We start from the raw sequence: 15,397 nt of genomic DNA, 5'->3' as shown, positions 1-15,397 counted from the left end.
ACCTGGAACCCAAATGTTAAAATGCAGGAAGCAGAGGAGATAGTGTGCTTGTTACCAAATCATTTTTCATTTCAAAGAACAGTATACCTAACTACACTCATGCCCCACTGCTGGTGGCTCTCTTCCCAGATGTTTGGGATCAGAGTTGGCTGTTTTACAATTTTGTGATTACAAACTCATACGATCTTAGTAGGAAGTCCTCAGAGGTACATGAGCTATACTAACTAGTTTCTCAGTATAACAATTAAAAACCTGCCGACTGAGGATCATTTTTCCTGCTGCAACTATGATAGAAACAAACAGTGCAACAGTGCCACGGGGGAGCCTCAGTGCTGGAGAATGCTACACATGCACAGGTCTACTCAAGTACCCAGAACAGGGTGAGCAGCAGCAGCAGCTGTTCAGAGCGGGTGAAACAGACAGATGTTATTTCCCTTCAAGAGTACAGTGAAACCATGGACCACTCTACTTGCCTGTGAAGCCAATTATCTTTCTAATAGACATAATGAAGTCTACCAATCAGAAAGAATAGAAATGAAACAGTACAATACAATACAGTAATTGACCTTAGATATGTGATAATGGCATGAGACGTTCCTCTGAAACGTAAAATGGGAGGCCTCACTAAGTGCAGCAGAGGCCACTTCCTAATCTATAACAAGGAATCACAACAAGAACTACTAGATGACCATCAGCTTCTAGCTAACTCAGAAAACAACAGCCTTGATTGATGTTAGCATCTTAATCAGATTTGTTTTATCTGAATCTCACGTGCTTTCCTTTCTCCCAGAAGACAGAAACTGGTACTCTTGCCTATAATTGCTTCCTTGACACTCGAATCCACAGGAAGGATGTTCTTCTCCACTAGCTCCATGGGACCAGGCCTTTGAGCAATTTTCTCATTCAGGTCATCTGCCAACCGAGCTCTCTTCAGCTTCATCTGTGTGGCCTGAAGAGATGGCTCGGCAAACGTTTCTGGAAGAAGAAGCATAAGCTTTAACCATGGGGCCTAGCAGGCCAAGTAACTGAACTAAACTACTTGAACAGGGTTAGACTCTGGAAGGAGAGAGTGACAGCTGAGAGTGCTCAGTAGACGTAGTGTCTCTCAGGGTGGGCCTACCATCTACACAACACACAGGCAGCAAGGCTGAATCACCATGACCTGAAGCTGGCAATGGGAACTGCCTTCATGCACCTACAGTAGGAGGTCAGATTTGTTAGAATTCTGATTAGTTATCAAGGAGACACAGCACGAAGGCCAATGTGGCCCAGAGCTCTAAAAGTGTACGGTTCTCATTTCGCTTCACTGGAAAGGCAGTTCCTAGAAAGGGAGGAGGCACGAAGTCTTAGGATAGAAATTTATTTTCTTCAGTGGGAAGAGCTATGATTCATATTCTTAGATTGGTCCATTTGTACCTCAGGTTTAGTTATCATACTTAAAAACTTGAACTTATTTTGGACCAAAAACCTCATTTTACACAGATTTTAGTGCACAGAACTGTGACCTCATATACTTAAAATAATGGAGTTGCTACAACAGACACGAAGCCACTGTAGTTTTCCCAACTCCCGTGCTTCGTCTTCTCAGTTCTGGAGCTTGTAGTAAGTCATTAACATGTCCTCCCATTGTCTTGAGCTATGCTTATGCTGTTTTAAAAGTAAGTGGGAAACTTGAACCCCAAATTCTGAGTTGATGCTAAGCTCTTATGAGGTGAAGCACACAAAACTGTATAGGAACACTATATACAGAGGACAGGGATGAGCCAATCACATTGATGTTTTCAATGCTTCTGTGAAGCTCACAGTAGGAGAGCCTTCTGTTTCTCTCCCTTCTCACTTTCACACCATCTAAGTGGAAGCAGCAGAGCTCAGCAAGTCCATGAAGCCAAGGCCCAATGTTTCCTGCTGAACTTCAGAAAGTAATTTAGACTCTAACCTGCCAAATACCCAGTATCAAAACATGGCTGTAGTTTTAAGGTAATTCAAAGTTAATAATGATATATTCTTTTTTACTCTTCAGATTTCAACTCAAGAATGCATGTTTCAATACATACTCATAATAAAAAAATAGGTATGTGAGTGTTTGCAGGCATGTGTCCCATGTGAGTGGCTGGTGTTCAGAGAGGACAGAGAAGGGCGTCAGATCCCTTGGAGCTGGAGTTACAGGAGGTTGTCAGCTATTTGACCTCAGTATTGCAACTGAGCAGTGTCCTCTGTAAGAGCAGCACAGTGTGCTTTAACTGCTGAGCTACCTCTCCAGCCCTAGGGCTTTTCTTTCTTTTATTTTCATAACCAAGAATTTTGAGTAGATGTATTTCTTTTTATTTTAATTCCATTAATGACATCTTCTAGAGTCAGAATTGCCTTCTGACTCCATAGACAGCACTGTACACACACACACACACACACACACACACACACACACACACACCCCACATATGCCTTGTTGTTGTTCTTTGCTGTGTTAGTGGAGGCCTGTTGAAGTCACTGATCCCTGACAGCTGCAGTGCTCTACGCTAACACTGCTCTGGTAAGTTTTTCAGTTCAGAGGACTTCTGAGAACACAAACCATAGTGGAGAAGGCACACATCTCCCACCTCCTACTCAGGACCAAGAAGGACACATAGGAGCACACACCCTTTAGGCTTAAGGAGGCTGGTACAATACTTAGTAGTCTTTTAGAGCATATTCTAATGCAGTTATCAGCCTGTGTCTTAGTCATAGCTCCCTGTTTGCTCCATGTCTGTCTCTGTTCCTAAAGCACACGATACAGAAAGGCAGGCAGCTTTGCCTTGCTCATCACTGGGCCCCTGGTTCCTAGCATCTAGCCAGTGGATGCACAGCTCTCAAAAGGGGACCTATTGTTCTTGAAGAACTGCATTTTTGGCTGTGTCTGAGCTACCAGGCTACCATCCTGCATGGGAAGATTATTTGACTTCTGTCACTAGGCCCAGAGAGAACAGACTCTGCCTCCCACCTGTCTCTAAGTATCTGAGAGGTTTCCAGATTCTTCTTAAAGCTTAACACACATGATATTGTCCAAGAATCAAGCTTTTTTCTTTTTTTCTTAGTAAATTAGTTACAAAAGCAGAATGATAGGAGAAATAGAGGCTGGGAATCTGTGACAGAGAAGCTGGCTATCAAGATGGCTAACTCAGAGAGAAGCACAGCCATGTGAGCCATGTATTCTGCAGGAATGGAAGGAAGTTGCTTTGCCACCAGGGGCTAAGACTAGATCACCCAGAGGTGATCAGAGACAGTCACGTCACGACTGTTGAATTTAAGAAGAATAGCAACATGTGTGAGCACCACCTTTGCTAGACACCAAGGAGCTCCAAGCTAGACAGACAAGATGATAGACAAGTCTTATGCACCTGAAATGTCCTAAGGACAGTACAGGTGGGCTTAGGAGGCAGCTGGCAGAAGCACCAGTTTATCAAGTGACTCCCTGGAGGTCAAATGCTCCCCCAGGCATCCTACACAGAGCTTCAGTTTTGAGTCTTCTTGGTGCTATCCAATTTGAGGATGCCAGCCTGTGGGGTAAAGCATTATTGAAATGGGAATAAAGAAAAATAGTGGGCACTTCTCCTTTTCTTCAGGAGACACAACCCCTTACCTTCTAAAATATGCATCCTGACCAGCTCAGAGCGGTCTGGGCGGCTCCGGATCTTGTGCTTCAGAAAGTTTTCAGTCTTAAAAAGAAAAGTATTGTTCACAATTCATTGTAGTTTTACATTTTCTTCCAAAATAAATTATATACCCTGTTGTATCTTTGAGAGAATGAGCAGATATTAGCACTGAGGAGAACTATCATCCAGCACACAGTTTACAGCATAGCCTTCCAAAGTCATCCAGAGGTTTGAAGTATTTCACTATAAAGTAAATACTTACAGAATTTTATAGGTAAACTGAGAAAAGCTCAAAATTAAGATAAACTTTAAATAAACATAAGATTTAATCCCTTTATAGATAGCTAATACTTTAGAAAAGTAGAAATTCATTTAGATATTAAAATTATTAAAAATAAAATTTTATTTGTGTTCATATTCCCAGGCACCTTCTCCTGTATTCAATTCTCAAGCAACATGTCTAGGAGCTTGTTACTGCTCCTAGACAGCAGGGACAGTCGGAAGGAGTTTTAATAACATTTGCATTTCCATACTACATAATAGAACTTGATCCCCCCAGGCAAAACAGAAAGAATGGTTGTGCATAGTGGGACTGAGCACCCATGTGACGTGTGAGCACAAAGAAGCCACTTTCAAGAGCACAGTTGAGTGTACCATGTTTATTTAGCTGTGCTCTCAGTCCACAGGCAAACACAGTGGCACAGACCCATGGAGAAATTGGCCACGGACCTTCAGAAGCACATGGCTTCCTCGTCCCTCTGCAGGGCTAATACACAGCAGAGGCTCTTGCCTGGTTTGTTAAAGATCATGCCCTAGACTGCTTTCTTATAAAACCCAGGACCACCACCCAGGAGTGGCTCCATCAAAAATGGGCTGGGTTCTGCTAAATCAGTCATCAGTCAAGAGAATGCTCTATAGCCTTGAAATGTGGCAGGGCATTTTCTCAATTGATCCCTCTTCTCAGATAATTCTACCTTTTATCAAGCTGAGAAAAAGCTAGTCAGTGCAGCTCTGAAAACACATGAAGAAACTTGTTATCATTTTGTTAATTAATTAACTAATTAATTAATGTGTGTGTGTGTGTGTGTGTGTGGTAATGCATGTATATGTGTACATGTGAGTGTGTGCACACAGAGGACAGAGGCTGATGACAGGTGTCTTTTTTTTCAACTTCTCTCACTTTTTGGGGTGTGTGCATGATAGGGTTTCTTTCTGAAACTAGAGCTTACCAAGTTGGTTAGACTGGCTAGCCAGCAAGCACCAGGGACTTTGTTACCTCAGCCTCCTCAGTGTACTGGCAGGTCCAGACTTAATTGTATATGGGTGCTGGGGATTAACCTCAGCCCTTATGGCAAGCACTTTACTACTGAGTCATCTCTTCTGGCAGAGTTCCTGATTGTAAAGAAACAAAACTGAACCGTCACATGCTTTCTCTCAAAAACTACCCCAGAACACATGCCATCTATATCAGGCGTCCTTGAGACATCATGTATGTTCTGCGGTGATGGATTTAGGAGCACTAGTGCCTGGGACATGGCAGAAAAGTAAGGATTTTAAAGTGAAATCACTTACTCTGGCTCGCTCCAGGCTTTTTATTTGCTCATGGAATGCTGCTGGGCTCTTCAAAGCTGTTAGGAAGAAAACAAATGGATTCCCAGCATAAACAGGAGCTTACATCTTAGCTCACCACTCTGCTGACCCCTCAGTGCACACCTGTGCTGACATTTACTTACCAGTTACTTTATAAGACCCCTACAAATTTGAACTCTTCAATGTTACCCAACTGAACTTACATCCTTGACAAATAAAACAAGTGGCCATTTCAGAGCTGGCATATAATGACTGTAAATGCCAGGTCAGACCATCACAGGTCTTTGTTCTTAGTGCCCATATATGCTTCTAGACAAAGCCCATGTGACCATGGAATCTGAACATGGGGATTCACAGCACTCATGCCTCATGTCTGAGGGGCCATTTATTCAAAACTCACAACTGGCTGTGGTGAAGCACAGTTAAGAGTCTTGTCCGTCTCCCTAATAAACCTGAAAGGTAGGTATGAACCCCAGCATACATGTTCAGAGTGTGTGAGTCCCTGAGGTCATATAGCTAACTAAGTGTTGGTCAACAAGTGGGATTTACACCTCATTTCTAAATTAAAGGGTCATGTTCTGTGCAGCACACCACAATGCAACAAACAAAAGATGACCCTTTAAGTATTCCGCTTTAGAATCCGAGCAGAAGGGGAAATGGTGTTTACATTTCCATTTGTCATCTTTGAAAACTCTTGATTTGTTTCTATCCAGCATTCCTTGTAATAGCAGGCACATAAGAACCATGGACTTAGGTCAGTAGGTGGGAGACAGGACCAGCTCCCCATAGCCAGTCAGGACTCATGGAGCAGTAATGCCTTAGGCACCATTATCTGATGCTGCTTGACTCACTGGGGAGGAGTGTGGTGGTGGAGACACCTGGCAGATTACCAAAGTGTCTTTGGGCTACCACAGCTGTATTTAAGAAATTTAGAAGATGGGCAATAAGTAGACTATAAAAGTTTCATGAAGGGGAAAAATTCTGAGGAAAAATTTATCTGCATTAACTGATAAATGATTTCTGGACTAGCAATGAGTTATAGGACTGGAAATTTCTTTTTGGAAATTGTTTGTCTTGTAATTTCTAGTGTTTTAAAGTTAATTTCTAAACACTAAATAAAAGATAAATAATAACAATCCAGATGTATAATCCTATGGTATACAAAAACAACCATTCTCCCCTCTAAGACTTTCAAAGCTGGTGGTTAAAGGTAAGGAAAAAAAGTTTAGAGAAATATTTCAAAATCAAATCTTAGGAATCTCCTGAAGGAAACTGTATTTAGGCCAGAAATATTGTACTAACTGTAGTGTTAGTTTCCACTGAGATACATGTAGATCATAGATTACATGTAGATCATAGCCTACTATCAAGGAGAATGACCATGAATTATATTTAAGTCGAACAAGGTCGTGTGTTAATTGTATCACAGGTCTAATCTCAGATGTGCCAGCAGTGTTATCAATTCAACAATTTTAAAACTCAGACATTAAAATTCACAGTAAGAATGTTTTAGACACATTCTTCATTAGTGTAAAATTCAAGCCCATGTTAGAATTGCATCTGTTTTTAAAATGTATTCTAAGGGTTCTCCTGGGTGGGCCACACTGACCCCTAGCTTTCCTGATAAGCCCACAAAAAGACCTAGAAGACTGAAGGAAGAAGGGCAAGCTTTCCTCAGGAATGCCCAGCCTGTCCCAGCACGGCAGAGACAACAGTGACTTGGTCTTACGTGGCATGATGCCCTGGTCCACTAGCTGCTCTCTTGTCCTCCTTTGTTGCAGCCTCAGCTGGAGCACTGTAGGAAGAAAAGAGTTCATTAGCAACCATAGAAGCCAATGCCCATAGTTCCAAACGGGACACTGTTGGTCATTATTAAACATCTACTTCACTATCCAATAAGGACATCAGCTATGTAGCTGAGTGGGGTGGCCATGTCTGTAACCTCAGCTCTCAAGGGGCTGAGGCAGGAGGGTCAGCCAGGTTGCATAGTGAGTGAGTTCCAGGACATTCCTGAACAACAGGTGAGACCTTATCTTAAGTAGGGAGAAGACATTACTTGGCACTAAGTTGTAAAAAGCAATCATGATTCTGCTTGTTGGTCAATTCTGAATTTACTCAGCAATTCTTTTGTTTAGTTAAATGACAACTGCTAGGCATCTTCCTATTTAAAGACTCCGCACAGAGCTCAAGCAAATGAAGATGGTTGGCTTATACATTATGACTTGTTCCGAGGCGCTCTCATTCAGCGCAAGGGTGAGAGTCCTTGATATTTCTTTTTAGTAATAACAATTTACTTTAAGAAAAGACTGGCTTGTTTAGAAGGACTTCTCTATGAGGAAACAACTTAAAACAAGAGCTTCAGTGACGCTTTGAGTGCATACAGATTAGGCCAGTGAGAAACTTCTAAGTTATGAATTTAAAACAGTCTTTGTATAGACACACGCCAAATTTTACCCTACAAGTTCTGAGAAACCTGCAACCAACTGGCATCACTGTTGAATACACAGTAAATTGTGAGAATTGGTAGAAACAAGGCCTACATTAGGAAATGTGGACATCTAGTTTGTCAAATAAAAATTAACTTACCGCACCCCCTGATTTTTCAAGGACATTCTTTTTCTCTAGATATTCAATTTAAAAAACAAGTCTAACTAAAAAAGAATGTATCAAATAAAACTGAAAACTTTTTCCTAGTTATTTTAAGGTGTTTTGTATTATTTTTAAATTACAGTTAGGATGAGTCAGGGTCTGTATAGAAGTCACCTACGTGTGCTTTTCCACGGCAGGGAGAGAAGGACATGGAGATACAGCACACTGGTGCCTCCCACTTTCAGGAGACCCCTGTGTGCCTCTAGGACCACAGTCCTGACAGCTGTTGGCCCTGTGAACACTTCAGACCAGAGTCCTTCCTTATGCTGCAGAGCCCGGAACTGTCCTTTGGCTCTTAAAAACACCTTCTTATCAAGGCTAGATATGAGGACTGAACATAGAAATGTGACTTGGGGTTTTGTTTTTGGACCACAGAGTTTCACTGATACTGAATTTAGAACTGAAACAGTTGATATAAAACTGTTACAGAGAGTACAAGCAGCTTAAACACCAAGCACACACACTTTTGACACTAGCCTTTTTTTTTTTTTTTTTTAAGACATGCACAAGCTAATGCTGACAGTACTTAAGGTTGTCACATCAAGGAGAATCCCAAGGAAAGCAATGAGAGGACAAAGAAACAGGGTGTTACTATAGTTCAAAGGGTCAATGTTGGGGAGAAGCTCCACCAGCATTGTCTTTCCCTGCTTCCCTGGGATCCTCAAAGAAAGATCTCAGAAACACCAGTGCCCTCTTAAGAACAAGCAAGCAAGCAAGCAAGCAAGCAAGCAAGCAAGCAAGCAAGCAAGCAAGCAACCAACCCTGGGAGGCAGAGGCAAGCAGATCTGAGTTCAAGGCCATTTTGGTCTACAGAGTGAGTTCTAGGACAAACAGTGCTACACAGAAAAACCCTGTCTGTCTAAGACAAACAAACAAACAAGGAAAAAAAAAGGCAAAACCAAACCCAACCTAACCAACTAACTAAACAAAAAACCCCAGATAACAACAGAAAACCCAAACTCCACAATATGATATGCAGATGTGAGTCATGCTTTGAACATAGAACATTTTCTGCACAATGACTTCTGTGGATGAGCACATCACCAGTTACTTTGCAAGCCAATACCATGACAACAACTGTGTGTCTCAGAGGCCCTTTTGAGTGGACACTGGTTGCTTCAAGAGCCCACAGCGCAGGAATGCAGCCCTGGCTCCTTCAAGACTGACACACTCACTCACGTTGACTGTGTGCTATACCTGCTGTGAGGTTACCACGTAGAATGGATGAGTGAATGCTGTTCCTCACGCCAACATTCCTGACTGTAAATGTATAGGCTTTCCCTATATCTCCCCGTTCTCTCATCTGAGAATAGCAACTGGGTGTCCAACAATTCCAATGAACTCTGACCATATATACTCAGAGTGAAGGTAAGACTTCCTAGATTCCCCTGCTTTCAAATACTACTCACTAGCCTAGGCTACTCATACTACAAGATCCTCCTCATACTTGAGTATTTGTCTGAATGTCCCACAACATGCAGGAGGGCACGTTATTTATGACTGCTGCTTTCTTATGAAAGCCACAACTCAGAAAGAGACCAATGAAAGAGGTGCATTGGGGTGGAGGTGGGGGTCCTTCACTTTTCCATCCTTTCTCTGACTTCATCTTCACGTTTCCATCCTTTCTCTGACTTCATCTGTACCTTCCTGAAACTAAAGGTACCCAGAAGCCATCTAGGGCCCTCAGCTACCAGTCATGTAGCATACTCCAAATGTTCTCATCACTGGCAACACTGAGCAGCCTGTATGGACTAAGAACAAGGCTCACAGAAGATGCTTGCTCAGGTCCAACCCCCATCACCTAGGAAACCATTTTTGGAGCTGGGTGGCAGGAATCAGAGGCAGAGAGCAGATAGTCATGTCTCATGCATACCACACAGCAGAAGCACCAACCACCAATTGTTAAAACAAAAACTATGCACAAAGCCATGTGTGTTTTTCATCCAGTTTCCTATATGGATAAAATAAGCAATCTCCCCTACAAACTAGATCATTCTGACTGAAGGGAACAGAATAATTTAACTGATGCTCTCAAAATTCCTTGTATAACTTTCTCCCAATCAAGAACATGCACAGAGCTCCTCTAAGGCATCTTCCTGAGGCTGCTGCATGGAATTGCTAGACAGTATTAGTAGGTGATAATGGGACAGCTATTTTGAAGCAAAGACATTAGAAAGGACATGACTGGAGAAGAGGCAGACTTGGAAGTAATGTGTTATATTATGTCTGTTGGTTGCTAGCTCTTCCATCCTCTGTTTGTACTAAAACATGAACAGTATGGGACAGAATCTAATATATAAACTCAGGTAGACATAGGGTGCCTCAGTACATTGCAAAAGCTTAGTGAATTTTAAAATATAACTATGGTATTTGTTCATAAAGCCTATTCTTAGAACTAGTTATAAAGTATTGTTGGCACAGACTAATAATTTTAGAAAATAGTGAATTTCCTTTTACTACTCCACTCACCAACAAAGAATAAATGACTGGGGCTGGTGAGATGGCTCAGCAGTTAAGAGCACTGACTGCTCTTCTGGGGGTCATGAGTTCAAATCCCAGCAACCACATGGTGGCTCACAACCATCTGTAATGAGATCTGCTGCCCTCTTATGGGGTGTCTGAAGACAGCTACAGTGTACTTACATTAAATAAATAAACAAATAGATAAACAAACAAACTTAAAAAAAAGAATAAATGACTGTGGTCAGCTGAGCACAATGGGAGGCAGGGGTAGGGCAGGATGTATTTATTGTGCTTCTCAGGGATTGTGGAAAGGACCAAGGACTGTGAAGACGATGGTGTGACCTTCTGACAGCAGAGGTTTCTGTGGCTATGGACAAGGTGTCTTGTCAGGAAAGGTTGTCTTCCTTTCTCTAGAGCCTCCATATTAACCAAAGCTGCTCCATCCACATAAAGGAAGAAAGTCCCAGAACATTGGACGTTACTCAGCCCCTTGCAGTCTTGTATCCCTAGCTGCTATCCTAGACTGCATACCAGCATGGCCTGCTCTCCTATGACGAATGACAAAGGTGTCTGAGAGGCCTGTTTTCCTGGAAAAAGCTTCATGTTCAGATAGTGTACCTGAGAGTCGTATCCTGTTCCTTTCTGAGATGCTGAACTGCATTAATGGACTCATAACATCACAGCCTGTATGTGATTAGTAAGCTGACTGACACTGAGGACCTCCCATGCCCATCCTGCAAATGACTGAAGGCAAGAGAAGACATGTGAAGTGGAATTCTGGTGGGAAAGCAGCTCAAGTGAATACTAACTGTATGCTAAAAACTTTCACAAGGCAAAATGCATGGCTAAGAAAGTAAAATAGAATTCACATTTCAATAGTTGCAGAGGTTGCCTTTATTTTTGGAAAGAAGGAACTAAAGTAATTCATTACACTGTCCCCTGAGAAGTCCTTAAACCTGTTTGTTTCCTAGAGAAAATGGGAAGTGCTGACATGCAGAAGTATACTGTATACCAGAAGCACTATATCCTCTGTAAAAGCCTCAGTCCCAGTGAATGAATCCCAAATACTTTGCATGTCCAAATGTATTAACACTCAAGGGCTGTGTAGAGGCCCTGCCGATGGCAGCAGACGAGGGTACAGCCCATCTGCTCATGCATGGCTCACATCTTTCTCTACATAGTCTGAGCCTCAAGTCACATTAAACAAGAAAATACGAAAAAGAAAGAGAACCAAGGGGGAAAACAATGGCTGCACAGTGGCACAGTGTCTGGTTCTGTGCTTTGGCCTCTGTTGTCTTGTCACAGTCTGCACAGCGATGAGGTAAACTTTACTCTTCATTCCCTAAATTTAAATTTCTAGACAGGAGGGTGCCTTGATGGTCTCTGCACCCAGCATGACTTCAGGGTAACAGTATTAGTCTGTGTGCACAGCACCATGCTTTGAAGTTGCAGCAGGTAAGTGAGACATTAACAACTTTCTGTTCCCTCCATCATGGTGAAAGATTTACTTATTGACTCCGAGGTGCCATGTCTCATGTGTGCTTAGGGCTAGCATTCATGATCTTTCTTATTAAATTCTACATGGACAAAGATTTTGAAATTTTAACTTAAAACTTGTTTTAACACAAAACCCAAATTGTGTCAATAGAAGTGTTTTGAACTTACTTTATTTTCATCAAAAAATTTTTTTATCTTAATTGCCACTATGAAAAAGGGTAGGACATCTAATGATTAACCTTGTGTCTGGTGAACTTGCAAATATTTTGATATTAAAAGTGTCTTAGTTACTTTTCCTTGCTTCCTAAATAGTTGAAGATAATAAAATTAAGATTAATATCTAACATAGAAGATCTTACATATAATAATGTAAACAATACTTATATAAAATTTCAGCTTTCCAAATTAAAATGACCAGTATTGAAAATCACAATGAATAGTTAGCATGATCTGAGTAAGCCAACAGGAAGCAGAGCTCTGGCTTAAAGTGAGGGACACTGAGCATTGTATGCTACAAAACAAGTGGAAAGGACACTGTCTGGGAAACAGGACGGCATGCAGCCAGGGGCCTGGAGATGCTGGGTGTAAGAGGACAGGAACCTGCAGCTGGCTGCAAGGCAGAGACAGGAGCCGAAATATGCTACTTAACTATAGGACAAGGGTGAGGCAAACTGCAGATTCATGAGGGGTGAAGAGACCCTGAAAACCAAAACCCAAAGCCAAGCAGTCTAATACAGGCTGGGTGAGCTGGGGTAAAGGCGGACAGGTATGAGATCACGCCTCAGAACTGATGATCTACTGACAGAAGAAACTGCAGGGCAGTATGCAGATCTTGGTTTCAGCTCTTTTCCAAACAGATGTTGCAGTAATTAAAGAGAGTGAAGTGGTTGGACTCTGGCAAAAATCTATCATCTACTGTTTGAGCAGGATGAAGTGAGGGGTCTGATTCTGCAAAGCAAGACAGCCCACAGAAATGCTATCTTCTGGGGTTGGGCATGGAGGGTCAAGTTGGCTTATGTTTAATATCTGTCATTTAGTTTAATGGCCAAATGGGATTTGCTACAGGGAAATCATAGCATGAAAAATTTAATACAAAACAAATGTTTAAAATGGTGATGACTTAATATTTTTACTTCCACTATTACAATCATCAAACTGTACAGCTACGAAAAAGCCTTCTTTAGAGATTTCCTCATTGATTTTATGTTTTTAATACCAAATTATGTGTCTCTGTGTGGGTAGGTATACATGTATACAGGTGCCATGGAGGCCACAGCTGTTGGCTCTCTGGACCTAGATTTATAGGCAGCCATGAGCCAAACATGGGAGCCAGGAACTGACTTCAGGTCCTCTGGTGTGCAATACGGGATGTTAACCTAGCATCTTTCCAGATTTCTTTGCTGGGAAGATGCACTTTACAGTCATAAGGGAAGAAGCTACTTCAGGGGCTTTCTTCTAAGCCCAGGCCTCAGAAAAAGACCCCTGCTTATGATGCCAGTACCTTGACATAGGTATCACATTTTTATGTAACACTTTCCTACTTATTTGTTGAAATTAAAGTGAAGATGCATATAATGGCTAGTAAGAAGAATGTGAAACCCATTCATTTTACCCAGACTTTCTGTCCCCTGTCACCACTGTGAGAGCCCCATGGAGCCAGACAATGTCCTCTGAACATCCTGTTAATAGGACATACAAAGTCTGCAAAGAAACACACAGGACAGGGCTGTGTTTAGTCATGTAGCTTGTGAGTTGGCTTAAAGAGTGAAATCTAGCTCTTTTCCTTCTTAAAACCTGAGTACTTGTGCTGCAAGGCCTCTTGTTACTAAAACCAGGTATAGTTAAGAGCCTTATTCAGTTGGTAGCATCTTTGACACAGTTGTAGATTGAACTTTCTAATAATAGAGTTAGCATCCTGACAATCTAAAGATGGTACCAATATATACTGTCAGGAATTATGAGATCCTGTCTCCACCTGTTCCATGATGTGTACCACTATGTTTTAATAAATTCAAAACAAAAATTGCCTTCATCCACCTAACCACACTGGTTACCTCATGTTAAATAACAAACATTCACTGAGTGACAGGAAGACAGCAAAAGTCCTGGGACAGCAAGGCTGGCTGTGATGTGCTAAAGAAGCTCAGGGAATCTTGGGATAACATCTCCAGACGTTCCAGGGCAGGAACTTTGACAGGACTAACTTTCCTTAACATCTTAAGAGTTGTTTTGAGATGATGGCAGGTGTGAGTTTTAAGCCTGAGTATTTAGTAGACCAGTTACAGAGATGTGAGTTGCTCAGGCTGGAGCTTAGGAAGTGCATATTTGATATGGAAGCAGAAATGTCAGATGATAATTGGCCTTGTGGGTCCAGGTCTCAGAGACTGGGAACAATGTATCATTTGAAGCCACAGGCATTTGCTGAGGCAGAGATATAAACAGAACACAAAGGAGTTCAGGGCTCAGCTGTCAAGAAAACCAACAATTAAATGTGCACTTGGGGGTAAGGTTCAGAAAGAAGAGAGCATGGCTGTCAGAGGAAGGACAAAGTGGAACCAGAGCACTGCTGCCTCCACACACACAGGAGCTGCTCTGTGGAAGTTAGGCTCAGGAAGAAAAGCCATAAGCAGGCAGGGGTTGGTTGTCCTGGAGGCTGTGAGCTGGGCTGACACCCAAGGAGAGCTCTGTGAGGGATAAGCTTTCTGCAGGGGGCTCAGAGCTTTGTGAGAGGATAGGCTCTCTGCATGGGGCTCAGAGCTTTTGTCTGACACAGCCAGGGAGTTCTGAAGTGACAGCTTATATTTTCTCTGAGAAGTAGCAAGAAAAATGCAGTGTTTATTGAAATTGAGGATGATAACTAACTGGGAAGTGGAAGAGGCATGGAATACTTAACAGCACAACTGGCAAACTTGAAACATTGCCATGTTTTCCTCTAGAGTAATAAGGCAGCAGCTACAGTTTGCAAGTCACTCACTGGCCCTGAACTATGCCATTTTTATCAGCAAAAAAGACCACAGCTCACAAAATCAGAACACTTGGAGTCTTTCAATAGTTCTGTATATGGCACCTTTGTTTAAAAAAAGAAATCCTTGCAACTCTATTCTTAAGTGAAATGCAAAGGGCTCAGGTATGCAGACACAAATATGTGCACACATGTTCACAGCAAGTATATCCACAATAGCTTAAGTGCTACAGGTATCTGGAAAGTCTATACTGAATATGGAGAACTATTCAGCTAGAAAGGAATTATGTATTGATACAGACCAAGTGTGGGTGAGGGAGAGAGAACTCAGCAGTTATGAGCACTTGCTGCTCTTGCAGAAGACCCCAGTTTAGTTCCTAGCATCCATGTTCACAGTAACCTGTAATCCTGGGGCTCTGACACTCTCTTCTGGACTCTGCAGGTACCCGCACCCACTCTTTTCTCTCCCTGCTTTTCTCTCCCATCTCTAAATGCGGATGAACCTGGAAAACATTACATGAAAGAAGCCAGACACAAAGTGTGACATATTATTTCACTTAAAAGAAATATCCAGAGCGGGCTATCTAGAGATGGTACTGCTGGCTGC

General features: G+C 42.1%; 1 protein-coding gene across 8 annotated transcripts in view; it reads right to left on the bottom strand.

The window, feature by feature from the left end:
- Mrtfb (myocardin related transcription factor B) overlaps positions 1 to 15,397 on the bottom strand; it is a 159,525-nt gene that overhangs the window by 36,730 nt on the left and 107,398 nt on the right. For 4 of the 8 annotated variants that reach the window (XM_076937453.1, XM_076937450.1, XM_034505782.2 and 1 more), the window contains 4 exons: positions 6,949 to 7,014; positions 5,202 to 5,257; positions 3,617 to 3,692; positions 814 to 975 (listed from right to left, as the gene is read on the bottom strand). In XM_076937453.1, coding sequence (XP_076793568.1) covers positions 814 to 975; positions 3,617 to 3,692; positions 5,202 to 5,257; positions 6,949 to 7,014 — 360 coding nt within the window. Of the gene's footprint in view, positions 1 to 771; positions 976 to 3,616; positions 3,693 to 5,201; positions 5,258 to 6,948; positions 7,015 to 15,397 lie in introns of all 8 variants that reach the window. The other 4 variants (XM_076937449.1, XM_076937448.1, XM_076937451.1 and 1 more) reach the window with 1 other exon arrangement.

This window comes from Arvicanthis niloticus, chromosome 6, assembly GCF_011762505.2.
Source record: "Arvicanthis niloticus isolate mArvNil1 chromosome 6, mArvNil1.pat.X, whole genome shotgun sequence".
NCBI lineage: Eukaryota > Metazoa > Chordata > Mammalia > Rodentia > Muridae > Arvicanthis > Arvicanthis niloticus.
Note: the sequence above shows the minus strand (reverse complement) of the source record. Positions and strands in the feature narration are given on the sequence as shown.